Below are 26,818 nucleotides of genomic sequence, written 5' to 3' on the forward strand. Positions count from 1 at the left end.
GAGACGCATCACCTGCGTCTGGAGGTGCATCACCTGCATCTAGAGAGACATCACCTGCGTCTAGAAACACATCACCTGCATCTAGAGAGACATCACCTGCATCTAGAGAGACATCACCTGCATCTAGAGACACATCACCTGCATCTAGAGAGACATCACCTGCATCTAGAAACACATCACCTGCATCTAGAGACACATCACCTGCATCTGGAGAGACATCACCTGCATCTAGAAACACATCACCTGCATCTAGAAACACATTACCTGCATCTGGAGAGACATCACCTGCATCTAGAAACACATCACCTGCATCTAGAAACACATCACCTGCTCCGAGGAGACACATCACCTGCTTCTAGGAGACACATCACCTGCGTCAGGAGACGCATCACCTGCATCTAGTGACGCATCTCCTGCGTCTAGAGACACATCACCTGTGTCTAGAGACATCACCTGCATCTAGAAACACATCACCTGCATCTAGAGAGACACATCAACCGGAATCTAGAGAGACATCACCTGCATCTAGAGAGACATCACCTGCGTCTAGAGACGCATCACCTGCATCCAGAGACACATCACCTGCACCTGGAGACGCATCACCTGCTTCTGGGAGATGCATCACCTGCGTCTGGAGGTGCATCACCTGCATCTAGAGACGCATCTCCTGCGTCTAGAGATGCATCTCCTGCGTCTCGAGAGATATCTTCTGCGTCTAGAGAGACATTACCTGCGTCAAGAGAGACATCACCTGTGTCTAGAAACACATCACCTGCATCTGGAGACATCACCTGCATTGAGAGAGACATCACCTGCATCTAGAGAGACATTACCTGCACCTAGAGACACATCACCTGCTTCTAGGAGACGCATCACCTGCGTCTACAGACGCATCTCCTGCGTCTAGAGACGCATCTCCTGCGTCTAGAGAGACATCACCTGCGTCTAGAAACACATCACCTGCATCTAGAGAGACATCACCTGCATCTAGAAACACATCACCTGCATCTAGAGAGACATCACCTGCGTCTAGAAACACATCACCTGCATCTAGAGACGCATCACCTGCATCTAGAGAGGCATCACCTGCATCTAGAGAGACATCACCTGCATCTAGAGAGACATCACCTGCATCTAGATACGCATCACCTGCATCCAGAAACGCATCACCTGCATCTAGACACGCATCACCTGCATCTAGAGACACATCACCTGCACCTAGAGACACATCACCCACTTCTAGGAGACGCATCACCTGCGTCTAGAGACGCATCACCCGCATCCAGAGACGCATCTCCTGCGTCTAGAGAGACATCACCTGCGTCTAGAAACACATCACCTGCATCTAGAGACATCACCTGCATCTAGAGACACATTACCTGCACCTAGAGACACATCACCTGCATCTAGAAACACATCACCTGCATCTAGAGACATCACCTGCATCGAGAGACACATCACTTGCATCTAGACAGACAACACCTGCATCTAGAGACACATCACCTACATCTAGAAACGCATCACCTGCATCTAGAGAGACATCACCTGCATCTAGAGAGACATCACCTGCATCTGGAGACACATCACCTGCATCGAGAGACACATCACCTGCTTCTAGGAGACACATCATCTGCGTCTAGAGACGCATCTCCTGCATCTAGAAACACATCACCTGCATCTAGAGACATCACCTGCATCTAGAGACACTTTACCTGCACCTAGAGACACATCACCTGCTTCTAGGAGACGCATCACCTGTGTCTAGAGACATCACCTGCATCTAGAAACACATCACCTGCATCTAGAGACATCACCTGCATCCAGAAACACATCACCTGCATCCAGAAATGCATCACCTGCATCCAGAAAGGCATCACCTGCATCTAGAGACACATCACCAGCATCCAGAAACGCATCACCTGCATCCAGAAACGCATCACCTGCACCTAGAGTCACATCTCCTGCGTCTAGAGACATCTCCTGCATCTAGAGAGACATCACCTGCGTCTAGAAAGACATCACCTGCGTCTAGAAACACATCACCTGCATCTAGAGAGACATCATTTGCATCTAGAGACACATCACCTGCATCTAGAGAGACATCACTTGCATCTAGAGACACATCACCTGCATCTAGAGAGACATCACCTGCATTTAGACACACATCACCTGCTTCTAGAAGACGCATCACCTGCGTCTGGAGACGCATCTCCTGAGTCTAGAGACGCATCACCTGCGTCTAGAGACGCATCTCCTGCGTCGAGAGAGACACCACCTGCGTCTAGAGAGACATCACCTGCGTCTAGAGAGACATCACCTGCATCTAGAGATACATCATCTGCATCTAGAGACATCACCTGCATCCAGAAACGCATCACCTGCATCTAGAGACACATCACCTGCATCTAGAGACACATCACCTGCATCCAGAAACGCATCACCTGCATCCAGAAACTCATCACCTGCATCCAGAAACGCATCACCTGCACCTACAGACACATCACCTGCTTCTAGGAGACGCATCTCCTGCGTCTAGAGACATCTCCTGCGTTTAGAGAGACATCACCTGCATCTAGAGAGATATCACCTGCATCGAGAGACGCGTCACCTGCATCTAGAAACACATCACCTGCATCAAGAGAGACATCACCTGCATCTAGAAATGCATCACCTGCATCGAGAGAGACATCACCTGCATCTAGAGACACATCACCTGCACCTGGAGACGCATCACCTGCTTCTGGGAGACGCATCACCTGCGTCTGGAGGTGCATCACCTGCATCTAGAGAGACATCACCTGCGTCTAGAAACACATCACCTGCATCTAGAGAGACATCACCTGCATCTAGAGACACATCACCTGCATCTGGAGAGACATCACCTGCATCTAGAAACACATCACCTGCATCTAGAAACACATCACCTGCTCCGAGGAGACACATCACCTGCTTCTAGGAGACACATCACCTGCGTCAGGAGACGCATCACCTGCATCTAGTGACGCATCTCCTGCGTCTAGAGACACATCACCTGTGTCTAGAGACATCACCTGCATCTAGAAACACATCACCTGCATCTAGAGAGACACATCAACCGGAATCTAGAGAGACATCACCTGCATCTAGAGAGACATCACCTGCGTCTAGAGACGCATCACCTGCATCCAGAGACACATCACCTGCACCTGGAGACGCATCACCTGCTTCTGGGAGACGCATCACCTGCGTCTGGAGGTGCATCACCTGCATCTAGAGACGCATCTCCTGCGTCTAGAGATGCATCTCCTGCGTCTCGAGAGATATCTTCTGCGTCTAGAGAGACATTACCTTCGTCAAGAGAGACATCACCTGCGTCTAGAAACACATCACCTGCATCTGGAGAAACATCACCTGCATCTAGAGACACATCACCTGCATCCAGAAACGCATCACCTGCATCCAGAAACGCATCACCTGCATCCAGAAACGCATCACCTGCACCTACAGACACATCACCTGCTTCTAGGAGACGCATCTCCTGCGTCTAGAGACATCTCCTGCGTTTAGAGAGACATTACCTGCATCTAGAGAGATATCACCTGCATCGAGAGACGCGTCACCTGCATCTAGAAACACATCACCTGCATCAAGAGAGACATCACCTGCATCTAGAAATGCATCACCTGCATCGAGAGAGACATCACCTGCATCTAGAGACGCATCACCTGCATCTAGAGACACATCACCTGCACCTGGAGACGCATCACCTGCTTCTGGGAGACGCATCACCTGCGTCTGGAGGTGCATCACCTGCATCTAGAGAGACATCACCTGCGTCTAGAAACACATCACCTGCATCTAGAGAGACAACACCTGCATCTAGAGAGACATCACCTGCATCTAGAGACACATCACCTGCATCTAGAGAGACATCACCTGCATCTAGAAACACATCACCTGCATCTAGAGACACATCACCTGCATCTGGAGAGACATCACCTGCATCTAGAAACACATCACCTGCATCTAGAAACACATTACCTGCATCTGGAGAGACATCACCTGCATCTAGAAACACATCACCTGCATCTAGAAACACATCACCTGCACCTAGAGACACATCACCCACTTCTAGGAGACGCATCTCCTGCGTCTAGAGAGACATCACCTGCGTCTAGAAACACATCACCTGAATCTAGAGAGACATCACCTGCATCTAGAGAGACATCACCAGCATCTAGAGAGACATCACTTGCATCTAGAGACACATCACCTGCATCTAGAGAGACATCACTTGCATCTAGAGACACATCACCTGCATCTAGAGAGACATCACCTGCATCTAGAAACACATCACCTGCATCTAGAGACACATCACCTGCATCTGGAGAGACATCACCTGCATCTAGAAACACATCACCTGCATCTAGAGACACATCACCTGCTCCGAGGAGACACATCACCTGCTTCTAGGAGACACATCACCTGCGTCTGGAGACGCATCACCTGCATCCAGTGACGCATGTCCTGCGTCTAGAGACACATCACCTGTGTCTAGAGACATCACCTGCATCTAGAGAGACACATCAACCGGAATCTAGAGAGACATCACCTGCATCTAGAGAGACATCACATGCATCTAGAAACACATCACCTGCATCTAGAGACGCATCACCTGCATCTAGAAACACATCACCTGCATCTAGAGAGACATCACCTGCATCTAGAGAAGCATCACCTGCATCTAGAGAGACATCACCTGCATCTAGAGAGGCATCACCTGCATCTAGAGAGACATCACCTGCATCTAGAGACGCATCACCTGCATCTAGATACGCATCACCTGCATCCAGAAACGCATCACCTGCATCTAGACACGCATCACCTGCATCTAGAGACACATCACCTGCACCTAGAGACACATCACCCACTTCTAGGAGACGCATCACCTGCGTCTAGAGACGCATCACTCGCATCCAGAGACGCATCACCCGCATCCAGAGACGCATCTCCTGCGTCTAGAGAGACATCACCTGCGTCTAGAGAGACATCACCTGCTTCTAGAAACACATCACCTGAATCTAGAGAGACATCACATGCATCTAGAAACACATCACCTGCATCTAGAGAGATATCACCAGCATCTAGAGAGACATCACTTGCATCTAGAGACACATCACCTGCATCTAGAAACACATCACCTGCATCTAGAGACACATCACCTGCATCTGGAGAGACATCACCTGCATCTAGAAACACATCACCTGCATCTAGAGAGATATCACCAGCATCTAGAGAGACATCACCTGCATCTAGAGACACATCACCTGCATCCAGAAACGCATCACCTGCATCCAGAAACGCATCACCTGCACCTACAGACACATCACCTGCTTCTAGGAGACGCATCTCCTGCGTCTAGAGACATCTCCTGCGTTTAGAGAGACATTACCTGCATCTAGAGAGATATCAACTGCATCGAGAGACGCGTCACCTGCATCTAGAAACACATCACCTGCATCAAGAGAGACATCACCTGCATCTAGAAATGCATCACCTGCATCGAGAGAGACATCACCTGCATCTAGAGACACATCACCTGCACCTGGAGACGCATCACCTGCTTCTGGGAGACGCATCACCTGCGTCTGGAGGTGCATCACCTGCATCTAGAGAGACATCACCTGCGTCTAGAAACACATCACCTGCATCTAGAGAGACATCACCTGCATCTAGAGAGACATCACCTGCATCTAGAGACACATCACCTGCATCTAGAGAGACATCACCTGCATCTAGAAACACATCACCTGCATCTAGAGACACATCACCTGCATCTGGAGAGACATCACCTGCATCTAGAAACACATCACCTGCATCTAGAAACACATTACCTGCATCTGGAGAGACATCGCCTGCATCTAGAAACACATCACCTGCATCTAGAAACACATCACCTGCTCCGAGGAGACACATCACCTGCTTCTAGGAGACACATCACCTGCGTCAGGAGACGCATCACCTGCATCTAGTGACGCATCTCCTGCGTCTAGAGACACATCACCTGTGTCTAGAGACATCACCTGCATCTAGAAACACATCACCTGCATCTAGAGAGACACATCAACCGGAATCTAGAGAGACATCACCTGCATCTAGAGAGACATCACCTGCGTCTAGAGACGCATCACCTGCATCCAGAGACACATCACCTGCACCTGGAGACGCATCACCTGCTTCTGGGAGACGCATCACCTGCGTCTGGAGGTGCATCACCTGCATCTAGAGACGCATCTCCTGCGTCTAGAGATGCATCTCCTGCGTCTCGAGAGATATCTTCTGCGTCTAGAGAGACATTACCTGCGTCAAGAGAGACATCACCTGTGTCTAGAAACACATCACCTGCATCTGGAGACATCACCTGCATTGAGAGAGACATCACCTGCATCTAGAGAGACATTACCTGCACCTAGAGACACATCATCTGCTTCTAGGAGACGCATCACCTGCGTCTACAGACGCATCTCCTGCGTCTAGAGACGCATCTCCTGCGTCTAGAGAGACATCACCTGCGTCTAGAAACACATCACCTGCATCTAGAGAGACATCACCTGCATCTAGAAACACATCACCTGCATCTAGAGAGACATCACCTGCGTCTAGAAACACATCACCTGCATCTAGAGACGCATCACCTGCATCTAGAGAGGCATCACCTGCATCTAGAGAGACATCACCTGCATCTAGAGAGACATCACCTGCATCTAGATACGCATCACCTGCATCCAGAAACGCATCACCTGCATCTAGACACGCATCACCTGCATCTAGAGACACATCACCTGCACCTAGAGACACATCACCCACTTCTAGGAGACGCATCACCTGCGTCTAGAGACGCATCACCCGCATTCAGAGACGCATCTCCTGCGTCTAGAGAGACATCACCTGCGTCTAGAAACACATCACCTGCATCTAGAGACATCACCTGCATCTAGAGACACATTACCTGCACCTAGAGACACATCACCTGCATCTAGAAACACATCACCTGCATCTAGAGACATCACCTGCATCGAGAGACACATCACTTGCATCTAGACAGACAACACCTGCATCTAGAGACACATCACCTACATCTAGAAACGCATCACCTGCATCTAGAGAGACATCACCTGCATCTAGAGAGACATCACCTGCATCTGGAGACACATCACCTGCATCGAGAGACACATCACCTGCTTCTAGGAGACACATCATCTGCGTCTAGAGACGCATCTCCTGCATCTAGAGAGACATCTCCTGCGTCTAGAGAGACATCACCTGCGTCCAGAGAGACATCACCTGCATCTAGAAACACATCACCTGCATCTAGAGACATCACCTGCATCTAGAGACACTTTACCTGCACCTAGAGACACATCACCTGCTTCTAGGAGACGCATCACCTGTGTCTAGAGACATCACCTGCATCTAGAAACACATCACCTGCATCTAGAGACATCACCTGCATCCAGAAACACATCACCTGCATCCAGAAATGCATCACCTGCATCCAGAAAGGCATCACCTGCATCTAGAGACACATCACCAGCATCCAGAAACGCATCACCTGCATCCAGAAACGCATCACCTGCACCTAGAGTCACATCTCCTGCGTCTAGAGACATCTCCTGCATCTAGAGAGACATCACCTGCGTCTAGAAAGACATCACCTGCGTCTAGAAACACATCACCTGCATCTAGAGAGACATCATTTGCATCTAGAGACACATCACCTGCATCTAGAGAGACATCACTTGCATCTAGAGACACATCACCTGCATCTAGAGAGACATCACCTGCATCTAGACACACATCACCTGCTTTTAGAAGACGCATCACCTGCGTCTGGAGACGCATCTCCTGAGTCTAGAGACGCATCACCTGCGTCTAGAGATGCATCTCCTGCGTCGAGAGAGACACCACCTGCGTCTAGAGAGACATCACCTGCGTCTAGAGAGACATCACCTGCATCTAGAGATACATCATCTGCATCTAGAGACATCACCTGCATCCAGAAACGCATCACCTGCATCTAGAGACACATCACCTGCATCTAGAGACACATCACCTGCATCCAGAAACGCATCACCTGCATCCAGAAACTCATCACCTGCATCCAGAAACGCATCACCTGCACCTACAGACACATCACCTGCTTCTAGGAGACGCATCTCCTGCGTCTAGAGACATCTCCTGCGTTTAGAGAGACATCACCTGCATCTAGAGAGATATCACCTGCATCGAGAGACGCGTCACCTGCATCTAGAAACACATCACCTGCATCAAGAGAGACATCACCTGCATCTAGAAATGCATCACCTGCATCGAGAGAGACATCACCTGCATCTAGAGACACATCACCTGCACCTGGAGACGCATCACCTGCTTCTGGGAGACGCATCACCTGCGTCTGGAGGTGCATCACCTGCATCTAGAGAGACATCACCTGCGTCTAGAAACACATCACCTGCATCTAGAGAGACATCACCTGCATCTAGAGACACATCACCTGCATCTGGAGAGACATCACCTGCATCTAGAAACACATCACCTGCATCTAGAAACACATCACCTGCTCCGAGGAGACACATCACCTGCTTCTAGGAGACACATCACCTGCGTCAGGAGACGCATCACCTGCATCTAGTGACGCATCTCCTGCGTCTAGAGACACATCACCTGTGTCTAGAGACATCACCTGCATCTAGAAACACATCACCTGCATCTAGAGAGACACATCAACCGGAATCTAGAGAGACATCACCTGCATCTAGAGAGACATCACCTGCGTCTAGAGACGCATCACCTGCATCCAGAGACACATCACCTGCACCTGGAGACGCATCACCTGCTTCTGGGAGACGCATCACCTGCGTCTGGAGGTGCATCACCTGCATCTAGAGACGCATCTCCTGCGTCTAGAGATGCATCTCCTGCGTCTCGAGAGATATCTTCTGCGTCTAGAGAGACATTACCTTCGTCAAGAGAGACATCACCTGCGTCTAGAAACACATCACCTGCATCTGGAGAAACATCACCTGCATCTAGAGACACATCACCTGCATCCAGAAACGCATCACCTGCATCCAGAAACGCATCACCTGCATCCAGAAACGCATCACCTGCACCTACAGACACATCACCTGCTTCTAGGAGACGCATCTCCTGCGTCTAGAGACATCTCCTGCGTTTAGAGAGACATTACCTGCATCTAGAGAGATATCACCTGCATCGAGAGACGCGTCACCTGCATCTAGAAACACATCACCTGCATCAAGAGAGACATCACCTGCATCTAGAAATGCATCACCTGCATCGAGAGAGACATCACCTGCATCTAGAGACGCATCACCTGCATCTAGAGACACATCACCTGCACCTGGAGACGCATCACCTGCTTCTGGGAGACGCATCACCTGCGTCTGGAGGTGCATCACCTGCATCTAGAGAGACATCACCTGCGTCTAGAAACACATCACCTGCATCTAGAGAGACATCACCTGCATCTAGAGAGACATCACCTGCATCTAGAGACACATCACCTGCATCTAGAGAGACATCACCTGCATCTAGAAACACATCACCTGCATCTAGAGACACATCACCTGCATCTGGAGAGACATCACCTGCATCTAGAAACACATCACCTGCATCTAGAAACACATTACCTGCATCTGGAGAGACATCACCTGCATCTAGAAACACATCACCTGCATCTAGAAACACATCACCTGCACCTAGAGACACATCACCCACTTCTAGGAGACGCATCTCCTGCGTCTAGAGAGACATCACCTGCGTCTAGAAACACATCACCTGAATCTAGAGAGACATCACCTGCATCTAGAGAGACATCACTTGCATCTAGAGACACATCACCTGCATCTAGAGAGACATCACTTGCATCTAGAGACACATCACCTGCATCTAGAGAGACATCACCTGCATCTAGAAACACATCACCTGCATCTAGAGACACATCACCTGCTCCGAGGAGACACATCACCTGCTTCTAGGAGACACATCACCTGCGTCTGGAGACGCATCACCTGCATCCAGTGACGCATGTCCTGCGTCTAGAGACACATCACCTGTGTCTAGAGACATCACCTGCATCTAGAGAGACACATCAACCGGAATCTAGAGAGACATCACCTGCATCTAGAGAGACATCACATGCATCTAGAAACACATCACCTGCATCTAGAGACGCATCACCTGCATCTAGAAACACATCACCTGCATCTAGAGAGACATCACCTGCATCTAGAGAAGCATCACCTGCATCTAGAGAGACATCACCTGCATCTAGAGAGGCATCACCTGCATCTAGAGAGACATCACCTGCATCTAGAGACGCATCACCTGCATCTAGATACGCATCACCTGCATCCAGAAACGCATCACCTGCATCTAGACACGCATCACCTGCATCTAGAGACACATCACCTGCACCTAGAGACACATCACCCACTTCTAGGAGACGCATCACCTGCGTCTAGAGACGCATCACTCGCATCCAGAGACGCATCACCCGCATCCAGAGACGCATCTCCTGCGTCTAGAGAGACATCACCTGCGTCTAGAGACATCACCTGCTTCTAGAAACACATCACCTGAATCTAGAGAGACATCACATGCATCTAGAAACACATCACCTGCATCTAGAGAGATATCACCAGCATCTAGAGAGACATCACTTGCATCTAGAGACACATCACCTGCATCTAGAAACACATCACCTGCATCTAGAGACACATCACCTGCATCTGGAGAGACATCACCTGCATCTAGAAACACATCACCTGCATCTAGAGAGATATCACCAGCATCTAGAGAGACATCACCTGCATCTAGAGAGACATCACTTGCATCTAGAGACACATCACCTGCATCTAGAGAGACATCACCTGCATCTAGAAACACATCACCTGCATCTAGAGACACATCACCTGCATCTGGAGAGACATAACCTGCATCTAGAAACACATCACCTGCATCTAGAGACACATCATCTGCTCCGAGGAGACACATCACCTGCTTCTAGGAGACACATCACCTGCGTCAGGAGACGCATCACCTGCATCTAGTGACGCATGTCCTGCGTCTAGAGACACATCACCTGTGTCTAGAGACATCACCTGCATCTAGAAACACATCACCTGCATCTAGAGAGACACATCAACCGGAATCTAGAGAGACATCACCTGCATCTAGAGAGACATCACCTGCATCTGGAGACATCACCTGCATCCAGAAACACATCACCTGCATCCAGAAACGCATCACCTGCATCTAGAGACATCACCTGCATCTAGAGACACATTACCTGCACCTAGAGACACATCACCTGCTTCTAGGAGACGCATCACCTGCGTCTAGAGACGCATCTCCTGCGTCTAGAGAGACATCACCTGCGTCTAGAGAGACATCACCTGCGTCTAGAAACGCATCACCTGCATCTAGAGACGCATCTCCTGCGTCTAGAGACGCATCACCTGCATCTAGAGACATCACCTGCGTCTGGAGACGCATCACCTGTGTCTAGAAACACATCACCTGCATCTAGAGAGACATCACCTGCATGGAGAAACACATCAACCGGAATCTAGAGAGACATCACCTGCATCTAGAGAGACATCACCTGCATCTGGAGACATCACCTGCATCCGGAAACACATCACCTGCATCCAGAAACACATCACCTGCTCCGAGGAGACACATCACCTGCTTCTAGGAGACACATCACCTGCGTCAGGAGACGCATCACCTGCATCTAGTGACGCATCTCCTGCGTCTAGAGACACATCACCTGTGTCTAGAGACATCACCTGCATCTAGAAACACATCACCTGCATCTAGAGAGACACATCAACCGGAATCTAGAGAGACATCACCTGCATCTAGAGAGACATCACCTGCATCTGGAGACATCACCTGCATCCAGAAACACATCACCTGCATCCAGAAACGCATCACCTGCATCCAGAAACGCATCACCTGCATCTAGAGACATCACCTGCATCTAGAGACACATTACCTGCACCTAGAGACACATCACCTGCTTCTAGGAGACGCATCACCTGCGTCTAGAGACGCATCTCCTGCGTCTAGAGAGACATCACCTGCGTCTAGAGAGACATCACCTGCGTCTAGAAACGCATCACCTGCATCTAGAGACGCATCTCCTGCGTCTAGAGACGCATCACCTGCATCTAGAGACATCACCTGCGTCTGGAGACGCATCACCTGCGTCTAGAAACACATCACCTGCATCTAGAGAGACATCACCTGCATGGAGAAACACATCAACCGGAATCTAGAGAGACATCACCTGCGTCTAGAGAGACATCACCTGCGTCTAGAAACGCATCTCCTGCGTCTAGAGACATCTCCTGCGTCTCGAGAGACATCTCCTGTCTCTGTCTGAGCAGCTGAACCATCAGTCCAGGTTCAGATCAACGTTAGATGTCTTTCAAATTTAACCGAAGTGATCCCTCACCTGAGCAGATGTACCAGAGCGGCCTGGCGGCGGCTTGAACCTGCTGCACCTCGGTGATGTCACTCTGAGAGCCAATGAGAGCGTAGCCTCGGTGGGGCATGCTGGCAGCGGGGACTCCGGAAAGTTCGTTGAGCAGAGACAGGAAGTTGTCATCCGTCGTGTGCTCCTTCCCCTTCTGGAGGATGGTGGTCACTGCAGTCTCCGTGCGGCCGCAGGCCTGCAGCACCCTGGGAAACGTCCTGGGGGGGGCGGAGTCTTCTCGTTTCTCGGTGGGACGAAGGATGACGTGAACGTTTGAACCTCCGAATCCGAAGGAGTTGATCCCGACCACGCCTCCTCGGATGGGAATGGGCCGGTCGATGACCCGAACCCGACCGTCAGTGAGGGCGGGGATGTCCAGGTTGGGACTGCTGAAGTGCAGGTTGGGGGCCCAGACGCCTCGCTCCAGAGACAGCACCACCTGCAGGATAGATGGAGAGTTTCAGTGATAATGAAGGAAACAGCTCGTTTATCAGTTGTTTATTTTCAGTCTCTCTGTCGCAGCTCTGACATGTTTACGTTTCACTGATTCACTGTTTCAGCTTTTTTTATTTTATTTTTTTATTTTATACACTTTATTAATCCCCGAGGGGAAATGTCTTCCCTACAGCAGGGGGGCTCTCAGGGGGGAGATGCTGCAGCAGGCTGCCACTAGCGCGGCGCCAGGTAACCTGACCTGAGGTGCATGTTTTTGGATGTCATCAGCTGTTCATTTTTTCTGATATTTAGTGAAACTCATCCTGGTCCTGGTCCGGGGTCTAGTTCTAGTTCTGGTCCTGGTTCTGGTCCTGTTTCTGGTTCTGGTCCTGGTCGACCTTCTGCTTTTCTCTTTGTTGAACTTCAATGTGTTCTTATTAGAAGTCATTTTACTGTGTTTGATGGTTTTTCTTGTTTAATGCTGTTTTAATGTCCTTGTTAAGTTTCAGGATGATTTCCACAAAGTCATCATACACTTCCCGTGAGATTTTAACTTTTTTAATATTCTAAATTAATTTAAGTTTCTCCTACTTTTACTTGTCAACTACCAGATTTTGCCTTCTGACATATTTCTTGATTATTGATGAATTATTGATTATTTCTTGCTTTGTCTCTGCTGCTGATTCACTTCATGAACAGTTTGGACAACTTCTGTTTCATATCTGTTCCTGGATTTAAATTCCCCGCTGTGGTTCCTTTTCCTCATCAATTAGAGGAGAACTCTCAAAACTTCACCAACATTAAACTGAAGAAAAGGAGGTTCTGGTTCTGAAGGCTCACCTTTGCCAGCGCAGCCAGACCTGATGCCGGTTCTGGGTGACCCATGTTGGACTTGGTGGAGCCAATCAGCAGCGGCTCCCGCTTTGATTGACAGAACACACTGACGATCCCATTCACCTCTTGCGGGTCTCCGACCTGCAGAGAGAGGGCGGGGACAGTTCTGGTGACATCATCAGACAGGAAGAAAACATGAAGCAGGTTTTTAATCACCAGATGTTCTCTGTCTGATACAGTTCCTCCTGTGAAACGTGCTCTGACCTTGGTCCCGGTGCCGTGGGCTTCGATGTACTCCACCTGCTCCGGACTGACGCCGACCTCCCGGTACAGAGAAGCGACCAGCCTCTGCTGCATCTCACCTGACGGGAAGGTGACACCTGAGGAGCCGAGAGGAGTGCGATGATCAGAAGACCTGACGCAGACATTTCTGCTCACATCGACATTTGCACATCTGTTTCTGAGATGTAAACAACCAGAACCAGAATCCGAGTGTCTTTCAACAACCGACATCTGATATCTGAGGTTCTCACCCGAGTTCACCGTCTATATCGGGATTGTGATGGGGGACATGTCAATTGTTCATTTTGCTATCGTTTAAGTAAAATATATATTATATGTTATCAGAGGTCTGTCGCATCTACAAGGATTTGAAAGATTAACCTTTATGTTTATTTTCATTCATCTAAATCTATAAAAGGAGGGAAGTGACGTTCTTGTGGGAACGTTTGGATTGGTGATGAGTCGGCGTCTGGAGAACTTTATCTGGCAGCCTGTCCAGTTACAAAGGGAACTGTATTAGGTCTGGTATTAGATCCATTTAAATTCATGAACTTTGGGAAAATAAATACTTTGGAGGTTTTGGTGAAAATTCGGTTTGTAATTACTCTGTGATCGGGTTGGTGTGTGTGTGTGTATGTGTGTGTGTGTGTGTGTGATAGTGAGGAAAATGGTTATGTTGTTTATTTCCTGAGTTTTCCAGTTGTTTCGGAGGTCAGCCGGTGGTATTTATTCACGATGCAAAGCGCTGTACTTTTCCCCGTAGAGGTCTTTAAATAAGGTGAACTGTTACAAGGTGGAGCGGTTGCATCACTAGACGCTCCAGCAGGTGTTCACAGCTCACCTTGCTCTTTGTATCCGTCCGTGTTGTTTCCTGCGTTCATCACAGTTGCGTAAACTCTTTTAGCTGCCGACCGCTTCATCAGCAGCACAGAGACCGCAGCTTCAGAGCGACAGTATCCGTTTCCTGAGCAGGAACATCAACGTTACATTATTAACCACACACACACACACACACACACACACACACACAGTTCAAACAATACGACTACTGTGAAATAAACAGTGAACAGATGAACTTTAAGACTCTGCAGCTGACAGCAAAACAAAAAGATGCACATGACGGGTCGGATCTAGAATTCTGTAAAATATTTTAATTTAGAAAAGTGTGTTTTTAATAATAATTTATTCTACTAATGATAAAATAATCTCCTCATCCAGCCCATCAAGGTCCAGTTACCTGCTCACAACTTAATTTATTAAATATCATTTCACCTTCACTATACTAAACTACAGATCGGACCAGGAGCAGGGGAACTTCCTGTTGGTAACTTCTGACTTCCTGTTTTACCTGCTGAGTCGAAGGACTTGCAGGTCCCCTCTGGACTGAGCATGCCCAGTTTCATGAACTGCACCGAGGTGTTGGGTTTGAGCAGCAGGTTGACTCCTCCCACCACGGCGGCGTCACAGTGGCCCTGACGGATGGCGTGGAAGGCGTTTTCTAGAGCCAGCAGGCTGGAGGAGCAGGCGGTGTCGATGGCGGTGCTCGGGCCTGCGGGGGCGGAGGGGAGGGCATTAGAGACAGAGACCTTCTGACCACAGGAGGACCCCCGGAGGTATGGGACGACCAAAGTCTCACTTCAATCTAGAAATGACATGGTCTGTTTGAGTGCTGCTGATGTCAGCAACACTTTCAGTGTATTTATCTGTAAAAGAAAGTGAGAAAGACTCAAACTGTTCTTTCAAGTACGTTTCCTTTTTCCTGTCTTTCCCATCCTGCGGCCGTTATAAAAATGTTACAAACACGTTACAAACACTTTATAAACACCTTACAAACACGTTACAAACGCGTTATAAACACATTACGAACGCGTTACAAACACGTTACAAACGCGTTATAAATACGTTACGAACACATTATAAATACGTTACGAACACGTTACAAACACGTTACAAACGCGTTACAAACGCGTTACGAACACGTTACAAACACTTTATAAACGCGTTACAAACACGTTACAAATGCGTTATAAATACGTTACGAACACGTTACAAACACTTTATAAACACCTTACAAACACGTTACAAACGCGTTATAAACACATTACGAACGCGTTACAAACACGTTACAAACGCGTTATAAATACGTTACGAACACGTTATAAACACGTTACAAACACGTTACAAATGCGTTATAAATATGTTACGAACACGTTACAAACGCGTTATAAATACGTTACGAACACGTTACAAACACTTTATAAACGCGTTGCAAACACGTTACAAATGCGTTATAAATATGTTACGAACACGTTACAAACGCGTTATAAATACGTTACGAACACGTTACAAACACTTTATAAACGCGTTGCAAACACGTTACAAATGCGTTATAAATACGTTACGAACACGTTACAAACACTTTATAAACACCTTACGAACACGTTACAAACACTTTATAAACGCGTTGCAAACACGTTACAAATGCGTTATAAATACGTTACGAACACGTTACAAACACTTTATAAACACCTTACAAACGCGTTATAAACACATTACGAACACGTTACAAACACGTTACAAACGCGTTATAAATACGTTACGAACACGTTATAAACACGTTACAAACACGTTACAAATGCGTTATAAATATGTTACGAACACGTTACAAACACTTTATAAACACCTTACAAACACGTTACAAACGCGTTATAAACACATTACGAACGCGTTACAAACACGTTACAAACGCGTTATAAATACGTTACGAACACGTTATAAACACGTTACAAACACGTTACAAATGCGTTATAAATATGTTACGAACACGTTACAAACGCGTTATAAATACGTTACGAACACGTTACAAACACTTTATAAACGCGTTGCAAACACGTTACAAATGCGTTATAAATACGTTACGAACACGTTACAAACACTTTATAAACACCTTACGAACACGTTACAAACACTTTATAAACGCGTTGCAAACACGTTACAAATGCGTTATAAATACGTTACGAACACGTTACAAACACTTTATAAACACCTTACAAACGCGTTATAAACACATTACGAACACGTTACAAACACGTTACAAACGCGTTATAAATACGTTACGAACACGTTATAAACACGTTACAAACACGTTACAAATGCGTTATAAATATGTTACGAACACGTTACAAACGCGTTATAAACACGTTACGAACACGTTACAAACACGTTATAAACACGTTATCAACACGTTACAAACACGTTACAAACACGTTATAAACATGTTATAAACGCGTTATAAACACTTTATAAACACCTTACAAACACGTTACAAACACTTTATAAACACATTACGAACGCGTTACAAACACGTTACAAACGCGTTACGAACACATTATAAACACGTTACAAACGCGTCATAAACACATAACGAACACGTTACAAACACGTTACGAATACGTTACGAACGCGTTATAAATACGTTACGAACACGTTATAAACACGTTACGAACACGTTATAAACACGTTACGAACACGTTACAAACACGTTATAAACACGTTACGAACACGTTACAAACACGTTACAAACACGTTACGAACACGTTATAAACGCGTTACAAACGCGTTATAAACACATTACGAACGCGTTACAAACACGTTACAAACGCGTTATGAATACGTTACGAACACGTTATAAATACGTTACGAACACGTTATAAACACGTTACGAACACGTTACAAACACGTTACGAACACGTTACAAACGCGTTATAAATACGTTACGAACACGTTACAAACGCATTATAAATACGTTACGAACACGTTATAAACACGTTACGAACACGTTACAAACGCGTTACGAACACGTTACATGCATGTTATAAACACGTTATCAACACGTTATAAACACGTTACGAACACGTTACAAACACGTTATAAACATGTTATAAACACGTTAAAAACACATTACGAACACATTATAAATACGTTACGAACACGCTATAAACACGTTACGAACGCGTTATAAACACGTTACGAACACTTTATAAACACGTTACGAACACGTTACGAATGCGTTACAAACACGTTACGAACACGTTATAAACGCGTTACAAACACGTTACAAACGCGTTATAAACACATTACGAACGCGTTATAAACACGTTACGAACACTTTATAAACACGTTACGAACACGTTACAAACACGTTATAAATACGTTACGAACGCGTTATAAATACGTTACGAACACGTTATAAACACGTTACGAACACGTTATAAACGCGTTACAAACACGTTACAAACGCGTTATAAATACGTTACGAACACGTTATAAACACGTTACGAACACGTTACGAACACGTTACAAGCATGTATCAACACGTTATAAACACGTTACGAACGCGTTATAAACGTTACAAACACGTTACAAACACGTTATAAATACGTTACGAACACGTTATAAACACGTCAACACGTTATAAACACGATACAAACACGTTACAAACGCGTTATAAATACGTTACGAACACGTTATAAACACGTTGTTAACATGTTATGAACGCGTTATAAACACGTTACAAACGCGTTATAAATACGTTACGAACACATTATAAATACGTTACGAACACGTTATAAACACGTTACGAACACGTTACGAACACGTTACAAATACGTTATAAATGCGTTATAAACACGTTACAAACACGTTACAAACGCGTTATAAACACGTTACGAACACGTTACAAACACGTTACAAACGCGTTATAAATACGTTACGAACACGTTATAAACACGTTACGAACACGTTACAAACGCGTTACGAACACGTTACATGCATGTTATAAACACGTTATCAACACGTTATAAACACGTTACGAACACGTTACAAACACGTTATAAACACGTTACGAACACATTATAAATACGTTACGAACACGTTATAAACACGTTACGAACGCGTTATAAACACGTTACGAACACTTTATAAACACGTTACGAACACGTTACGAATGCGTTACAAACACGTTACAAACGCGTTATAAATACGTTACGAACGCGTTATAAATACGTCACGAACACGTTATAAACACGTTACGAACAAGTTATAAATGCGTTACAAACACGTTACAAACGCGTTATAAATACGTTACGAACACGTTATAAACACGTTACGAACACGTTACAAACGCGTTACGAACACGTTACAAGCATGTTATCAACACGTTATAAACACGTTACGAACACATTATAAATACGTTACGAACACGTTATAAACACGTTACGAACGCGTTATAAACGTTACAAACACGTTACAAACACGTTATAAATACGTTATGAACACGTTATAAACACGTTGTCAACACGTTATAAACACGATACAAACACGTTACAAACACGTTACAAACGCGTTATAAATACGTTACGAACACGTTATAAACACGTTGTTAACATGTTATGAACGCGTTATAAACACGTTACAAACGCGTTATAAACACATTACGAACGCGTTACAAACACGTTACAAACGCGTTATAAATACGTTACGAACACATTATAAATACGTTACGAACACGTTATAAACACGTTACGAACACGTTACAAACACGTTACGAACACGTTACGAACACGTTACAAATACGTTATAAATGCGTTATAAACACGTTACAAACACGTTACAAACGCGTTATAAACACGTTACGAACACGTTACAAACACGTTACGAACACGTTACAAACGCGTTATAAATACGTTACGAACACGTTATAAATACGTCACGAACACGTTATAAACACGTTACGAACACGTTACGAACAAGTTATAAATGCGTTACAAACGCGTTATAAATACGTTACGAACACGTTATAAACACGTTACGAACACGTTACAAACGCGTTACGAACACGTTACAAGCATGTTATAAACACGTTATAAACACGTTACGAACACGTTACAAACACGTTACAAACATGTTATAAACGCGTTATAAACACGTTACGAACACTTTATAAACACGTTACGAACACGTTACGAATGCGTTACAAACACGTTACGAACACGTTATAAACGCGTTACAAACACGTTACAAACGCGTTATAAACACATTACGAACGTATTACAAACACGTTACAAACGCGTTATAAATACGTTACGAACGCGTTATAAATACGTTACGAACACGTTATAAACACGTTACGAACACGTTACGAACACGTTACGAACACGTTATAAACGCGTTACGAACACGTTACAAACGCGTTATAAATACGTTACGAACACGTTACAAACACGTTACGAACACGTTACAAACGCGTTACGAACACGTTACAAGCATGTTATCAACACGTTATAAACACGTTACGAACACGTTACAAACACGTTACAAACATGTTATAAACGCGTTATAAACACGTTACGAACACATTATAAATACGTTACGAACACGTTACAAACACGTTACGAACACGTTATAAACGCGTTACAAACACGTTACAAACGCGTTATAAACACATTACGAACGCGTTACGAATGCGTTACAAACACGTTACGAACACGTTATAAACGCGTTACAAACGCGTTATAAACACATTACGAACGCGTTACAAACACGTTACGAACACGTTATAAATACGTTACGAACGCGTTACAAACACGTTACAAACGCGTTATAAATACGTTACGAACACGTTATAAATACGTTACGAACACGTTATAAACACGTTACGAACACGTTACAAACACGTTACGAACACGTTATAAACGCGTTACAAACGCGTTATAAACACGTTACAAACGCGTTATAAATACGCTACGAACACGTTACAAACACGTTACGAACACGTTACAAACGCGTTACGAACACGTTACAAGCATGTTATAAACACGTTATCAACACGTTATAAACACGTTACGAACACGTTATAAACATGTTGGAAACGCGTTATAAACACGTTACGAACACATTACAAATACGTTACGAACACGTTATAAACACGTTACGAACGCGTTATAAACACGTTACGAACACTTTATAAACATGTTACGAACACGTTACGAATGCGTTACAAACACGTTACGAACACGTTATAAACGCGTTACGAACGCGTTATAAACACATTACGAACGCGTTACAAACACGCTACGAACGCGTTATAAATACGTTACGAACACGTTATAAACACGTTACGAACACGTTACAAACACGTTATTAACGCGTTACAAACACGTTACAAACGCGTTACAAACGCGTTATAAACGTTACGAACGCGATACAAACACGTTACAAACACGTTACGAACACATTACAAACACGTTACGAACACGTTACGGACACGTTACAAACCCGTTATAAACATGTTATAAACACGTAATAAACACTTTATAAACATGTTATAAACGCGTTATAAACACGTTACGAACATGTTGCAAACATGTTATAAACGCGTTACGAACACGTTACAAACATGTTATAAACGCGTTACGAACACGTTATAAACACGTTATGACCGCGTTACAAACACGTTACAAACACGTTATAACCATTTTATCAACACAACACGTTATAAACACGTTACAAACACGTTATAAACACGTTACAAACACGTTACAAACGCGTTATAAACACGTTATAAACACATCAACACGTTAAGACCACGTTACGAACACGTTACAAACACGTTAACACGTTATGAACACCTTACGAACACGTTACGAACATGTTACAAACACGTTACAAACATGTTATAACCACGTTATAAACACGTTATAAACACCTTACGAACACGTTACGAACATGTTATAAACGCATTACGAACACGTTACAAGCATGTTATAAACATTTTATCAACACATCAAGTTATAAACACGTTACGAACACGTTACGAACATGTTATAAACGCGTTACGAACACGTTATAAACACGTTACAAACACATTATCAACGTTACGAACACGTTACCAACACGTTACGAACACGTTACGAACACTATACAAACACGTTACGAACACGGTATAAATACGTTACGAACACGTTACGAACAATTACGAGCACGTTATAAACTCGTTACGAACACATTACGAACACGCGTGTAGCCTGTCAGCTTTTGTCCTGTTTGTTTTTGACTTGTTGTTTGTCTCGGTTGTGTTTCTTCTTTCCTTGTCATGTCCTAAACTTTCAATAAACAAAAACAAAATCCTGAGCGTGAGCGAGTGCGCGCGCGTGAGAGCGAGCGTGTGTGTAAGCGAGTGTGTGTGTGTGTGTATGTGTGTATGTGTGTGTGTGTGTGAGAGCGAGTGTATGTGTGTGTGAGAGCGAGTGTGTGTGTGAGCGTGTGTGTGCGTGTGTGTGTGTGAGCGAGTGTGTGTGTGTGAGCGAGTGTATGTGTGTGTGTGTGTGAGAGAGCGAGTGTGTGTGTGTGAGCGAGTGTGTGTGTGTGTGTGTGTGTGTGTGTGTGTGCGCGAGTGTGTGAGCGAGTGTGTGTGTGTGAGTGAGCGAGTGTGTGTGTGTGAGCGAGCGAGCGTGCGTGCGTGCGTGCGTGTGTGTGTGTGAGCGAGTGCGTGCGTGCGTGTGACTGTGTGTGTGTGTGTGTGTGTGTGTGTGTGTGTGTGTGTGTGTGTGTGTGTTCATACCACTGAAGTCAAAGAAGTAGGACAGTCTGTTAGCCAGCATGGCTCTCTGGCAGCCCGTCATGCTGTATCCCAGCAGCTCCTCTGGATCTCTGCTGAAGGCCTCGCCGGCCTCCGAGCCGCTCACCCCGATGTAGACGCCCGTTTTACTGCCGCGCAGCGCGGCCGGGTTCAGACCTGCATCACAGTGTTTCAGTGATTTAACCAGTTTCACCATCAGACCCCTCATCACTGTTTAAATATAGAATATAACTTTCAGTTTGACCCAGCCTCCTCACCTCCATCCACGATGGCCTCGTAGGTGATCTCCAGCATGAGGCGCAGCTGGGGGTCCATGGTGTTGGCCTGTTTGGGGTGGACCCCGAAGAAGGCAGCGTCGAAGTGACTGATGTCCTTCAGCTTCCCGTTCCTCTTCGGAAGACCATACAGACCTGGAGGACAGAAGAGGAGAGCACTGTAATTAAAAATGTAAATAACTCTTCAAACAGGAAGTTCAGGGTACAGAGTTTATGTCATGTGACCAAAAAACATGACATAATTTAATACGAGAAGGAAAGAAGAGATCCAGCAGGTTGAGATGACGAGACTGTTTCTAAAAGAGTTCGTAGCTTCAGGTCTGTAAAATGGTTCTGATTCAGAAGTGTCTTCAGCTGCAATACCAGCGAGTGCCACTAGAGGTCGGCTCCAAAAAGCCTCCGGCTCCATAGACTCCCATTCAACTTCTCTCATCAAATCCAAAGTGAATAAAATGTGTCCATCAGTTATCTCGGTGTTGTTAGCTAAAGTCACTCCTTCTTATTAGTTTTCTGGAGGTCCATCTGAAAATAATCCCTCATTCATTAGAAAAGAAGATTCAAGAAGACCTGTTTTTGGGGGCGTGTCTGTTTGATTGACAGGCCTGTGTTGCAGTCAGGTTACAGCTATCGGTGGGCGGGACGTAGTATCGTCAGGTTTCCGATCAGATCGGTCAGATCCACCGCTGGCTCCTCCCCCAGCTCGTCCAAATATGGTCACTTCCTGCTCCAAACCGCTCCGAACTAACAAGATGGTGACGGACAGAATCTGAACTGGAGGATTCATAACGTTCACAAACCAACGATGACATCACTGATGGATGATGACATCACTGATGGTTGTATCAAACAGAAAGCAACATAATTTGTGATATTTTGGGAATAAGTTTGTGTACTTAATCGCGTTGGTTTGAGCAGTTTCCTCTGAATACAGAGACATCAAATAGGAATATTCAACTCTTTCTAAACTTTATTTAACTGTTGTCATCAGACATCAGAGTTCTTGTTCTGTGAACCGACTGCACACAAACAGGAAGTTGTTCACTGAAACCGTTCAGTTTCTTCTGCTGTACAAATCAATAAGAAGAGAACCTGAAGAGACAAACCGTCTGTCAGCATGATCCAGTTACGTCTCCAGACGGTGGACAGAACCAGCTGAGTCCTCAGACAGACCACGGCTGGGATTTAGTATTATTTCCTGAGGACCCTACGACTGCTTTGTCCTCTCCCCTCCTCTCCCTCTCTGTCCTCCGTCCTCTCCCCTCCTCTCCCTCTCTGTCCTCCGTCCTCCGTCCTCTCCCCTCCTCTCCCTCTCTGTCCTCCGTCCTCTCCCTCTCTGTCCTCCCTCCTCTTCCTCCTCTTCCTCCTCTTCCTCCCTCCTCTCTGTCCTCCCTCCTCCTCTCCCATGAAGCTGGTGTGTGTGCGCTCTCAGCAGCTTCAGCTCCTTTCAGCTCAGGACTGAGAGGTCCAGCTGGTTGCCAGGTGATGACAAACCTCTCTTTTATTCAAACCCGGGAGAAAAAAAAGAAAACGACAAAGGATTGGAAACAGCAGAGAGCAGAGGGAGAAAAAAAATTTAAAACATAAAGGAAAGACCAGAGCAGGACGGAGGGAAGCAGGAGACATGCTGAGACCCATGAGACAGAAACACGTCCGTCCCTTCAGTTGTTGGACGGACGCCAGTCCGGCACAGTTGTCCAGTGAAAAAGGTGAACGTGGTTCAACTTTGCAGCCGTCATCCAGTAAGAAGCTGCATCGGCCAATCAGACACAGGAGGTGGAGACCGGGACATCGACCTGCTGTTTGTTACATGACGGTTACGAACTACATTTTTACATCTAAAAATGTTATTACAGAGAAGTTACAGGCTGTCTGCACAGATAATCAGGTGATGACCTAAACCCTCAGGGGGAAAGTGGAAGGATGTCATCATCAGGACAGACAGAGAGTCTCATCAGGGAGACCGACAGGACGAGGATCCACCCTGAAGCCTCAGAGGACATCAGGGAATAAATACACAACCTGCAGCACACCTTGTCCTTTTAAATATTGATTTATGGAAATGAAAGAGCTTTAACATGCGTGGAGGTGATTCTGGCAGGACTGTTCCCCCTTCAGCTCTGAGACATGTACATCTTTAAACATGTTTAAATCCATGTTCACCCTCTCACACCGCTCAGTGCAGGAAAGAGGCTCACATCAGCCGTGGGGATTCATGAGCAGATCGTTAAAGAGGCCCCAAACAACAAAATCAGGAATACATTTTTCTTTAACAGAGCAGGAAACACTTATTTGATCTCAATGTATTTCCCAATATGTTGAATAAAAAAAATGGTTAGAATGAGGATCACTTATTATGATAAAGTTATATAATCAAACTGTCTATTATACAAGGAGCTATGAAACAGTTCGGAGAGTCTGTGATGCACACGGAGGACCAACAACCTTCATGAGGAAGTATTCAGAGTTCAACATCATGAGTTCCACACGTTAACGTGACCGCTGGTACGTAAACATTCGTGACGTCACCGTGGAAACCTGAAACTGGAGCAGAGAAACAACAGATTTTGGGGAACAAGATCTTCAACACGCCCCTTTTCAACGTGTGTTGTCATGTTGGAGAAGCCTGTTGCCATGGCGACACAGTTCAGGTGGTCCACAGTGAATGTTCTCCTCAGAAGGTCCCAGTAGAACTCAGTGTTGACGGTCTGACTCTGAAAACCCAGCTGGTGTCTCCTGACCTGACGCCTTCTTCGGTCTCAGACAGTGAAGCTCCACCCCTCTTGAAACGTGATGTCATCAGAACACCTCGCCCGGCTCATCGCTTCATCGCCGTAGACTTTCTGAAGACTTTCAAGGGCCTCTACTGACCGTTTACACAGTTTGACCCAAAATCTGATGTTTCTCTGCTACAGTTTCAGGTTTCCACGGTGACATCACAGATGTTCACGTACCAGTGGTCACGTTAACGTGAGGAATTCAGTGCTGATGTTGATCGAGACGACACTGTGAATACTTCCTCGTGAAGGTGGCAGTCTTCCCCTGCTCTGGAACCATCTCAGAACTTTTAACCCATTCTCGTATAAGCAGGTACAGATGAAACCCACTTTATCCCAGCTGACGTTGCGGTCCACCGAGGAAGGGTCACCATCCCTTCACAGGGCCAACAGTCACACATATCGCCCATTTACAATCACTAATCAACCAAACAGGCATGTCTTTGGACTTTGGGAGGAAGTCAGAGCACCCGGAGAGAACCAGAACCATCTTGTTGTGGGGCGGCAGTACAAACCATTCAGCTGCCCAGTTATGTTGTATTTGAAATCAAATATAAATATTTTGTTTTACAAAAAAACCAACTGAAGAAATGTCCCACGAATGAAACCGAGCGTCCTGTGAGGTCTCACCTGGTTTCCACCGCCGGTCGTCCTCTGTCACCATGTCCACACCGTTGATGAGGTTTTCCCAGAATTCCTCCAGGTTACTGGACTCCGGCAAACGGCCCGATATCCCGGCTATGACAATCTCATCCATTCTGGATCACTGTGAACACAGACAGAGAGGAACCAATCAGTGATGAATTCTTTGTCTAAATCCACATTTTAAACACAACATGACTGTGATACAGTTGGCTGATCCATTGAGTCCTCAATCCAACCAGGCAAGACTCTATAATAATAATAATCAGCACTGGGCCGGAAATCCGACGGACCCTCTGCTCCAGTCAGACTCTTCCATCAGTGCACATTTATACAATATCTAACCAAAAACAAAATATTACACTCTCCAGCATGCTCAGAAGACGCTAAA

General features: G+C 45.8%; 1 protein-coding gene across 2 annotated transcripts in view; it reads right to left on the reverse strand.

Annotated features, from left to right (window-relative positions):
- The window catches only part of fasn (fatty acid synthase), a 103,417-nt gene that overhangs the window by 52,452 nt on the left and 24,147 nt on the right, over positions 1-26,818 (reverse strand). For both annotated transcript variants that reach the window (XM_069168512.1, XM_069168511.1), the window contains exons 2-9: positions 26,416-26,551; positions 22,994-23,146; positions 22,719-22,892; positions 15,447-15,647; positions 14,940-15,062; positions 14,081-14,196; positions 13,823-13,957; positions 12,527-12,986 (exon numbers count right to left, since the gene is read on the reverse strand). In XM_069168512.1, the coding sequence (XP_069024613.1) occupies positions 12,527-12,986; positions 13,823-13,957; positions 14,081-14,196; positions 14,940-15,062; positions 15,447-15,647; positions 22,719-22,892; positions 22,994-23,146; positions 26,416-26,542 (1,489 nt within the window). In that variant the 5' untranslated portion in view covers positions 26,543-26,551. The remainder of the gene's footprint in view (positions 1-12,526; positions 12,987-13,822; positions 13,958-14,080; positions 14,197-14,939; positions 15,063-15,446; positions 15,648-22,718; positions 22,893-22,993; positions 23,147-26,415; positions 26,552-26,818) is intronic.

Source organism: Embiotoca jacksoni, unplaced genomic scaffold, assembly GCF_022577435.1.
Source record: "Embiotoca jacksoni isolate LCO1_2020_lvr unplaced genomic scaffold, fEmbJac1.0.p SCAF_40, whole genome shotgun sequence".
In the NCBI taxonomy this organism is placed as follows: domain Eukaryota; kingdom Metazoa; phylum Chordata; class Actinopteri; family Embiotocidae; genus Embiotoca; species Embiotoca jacksoni.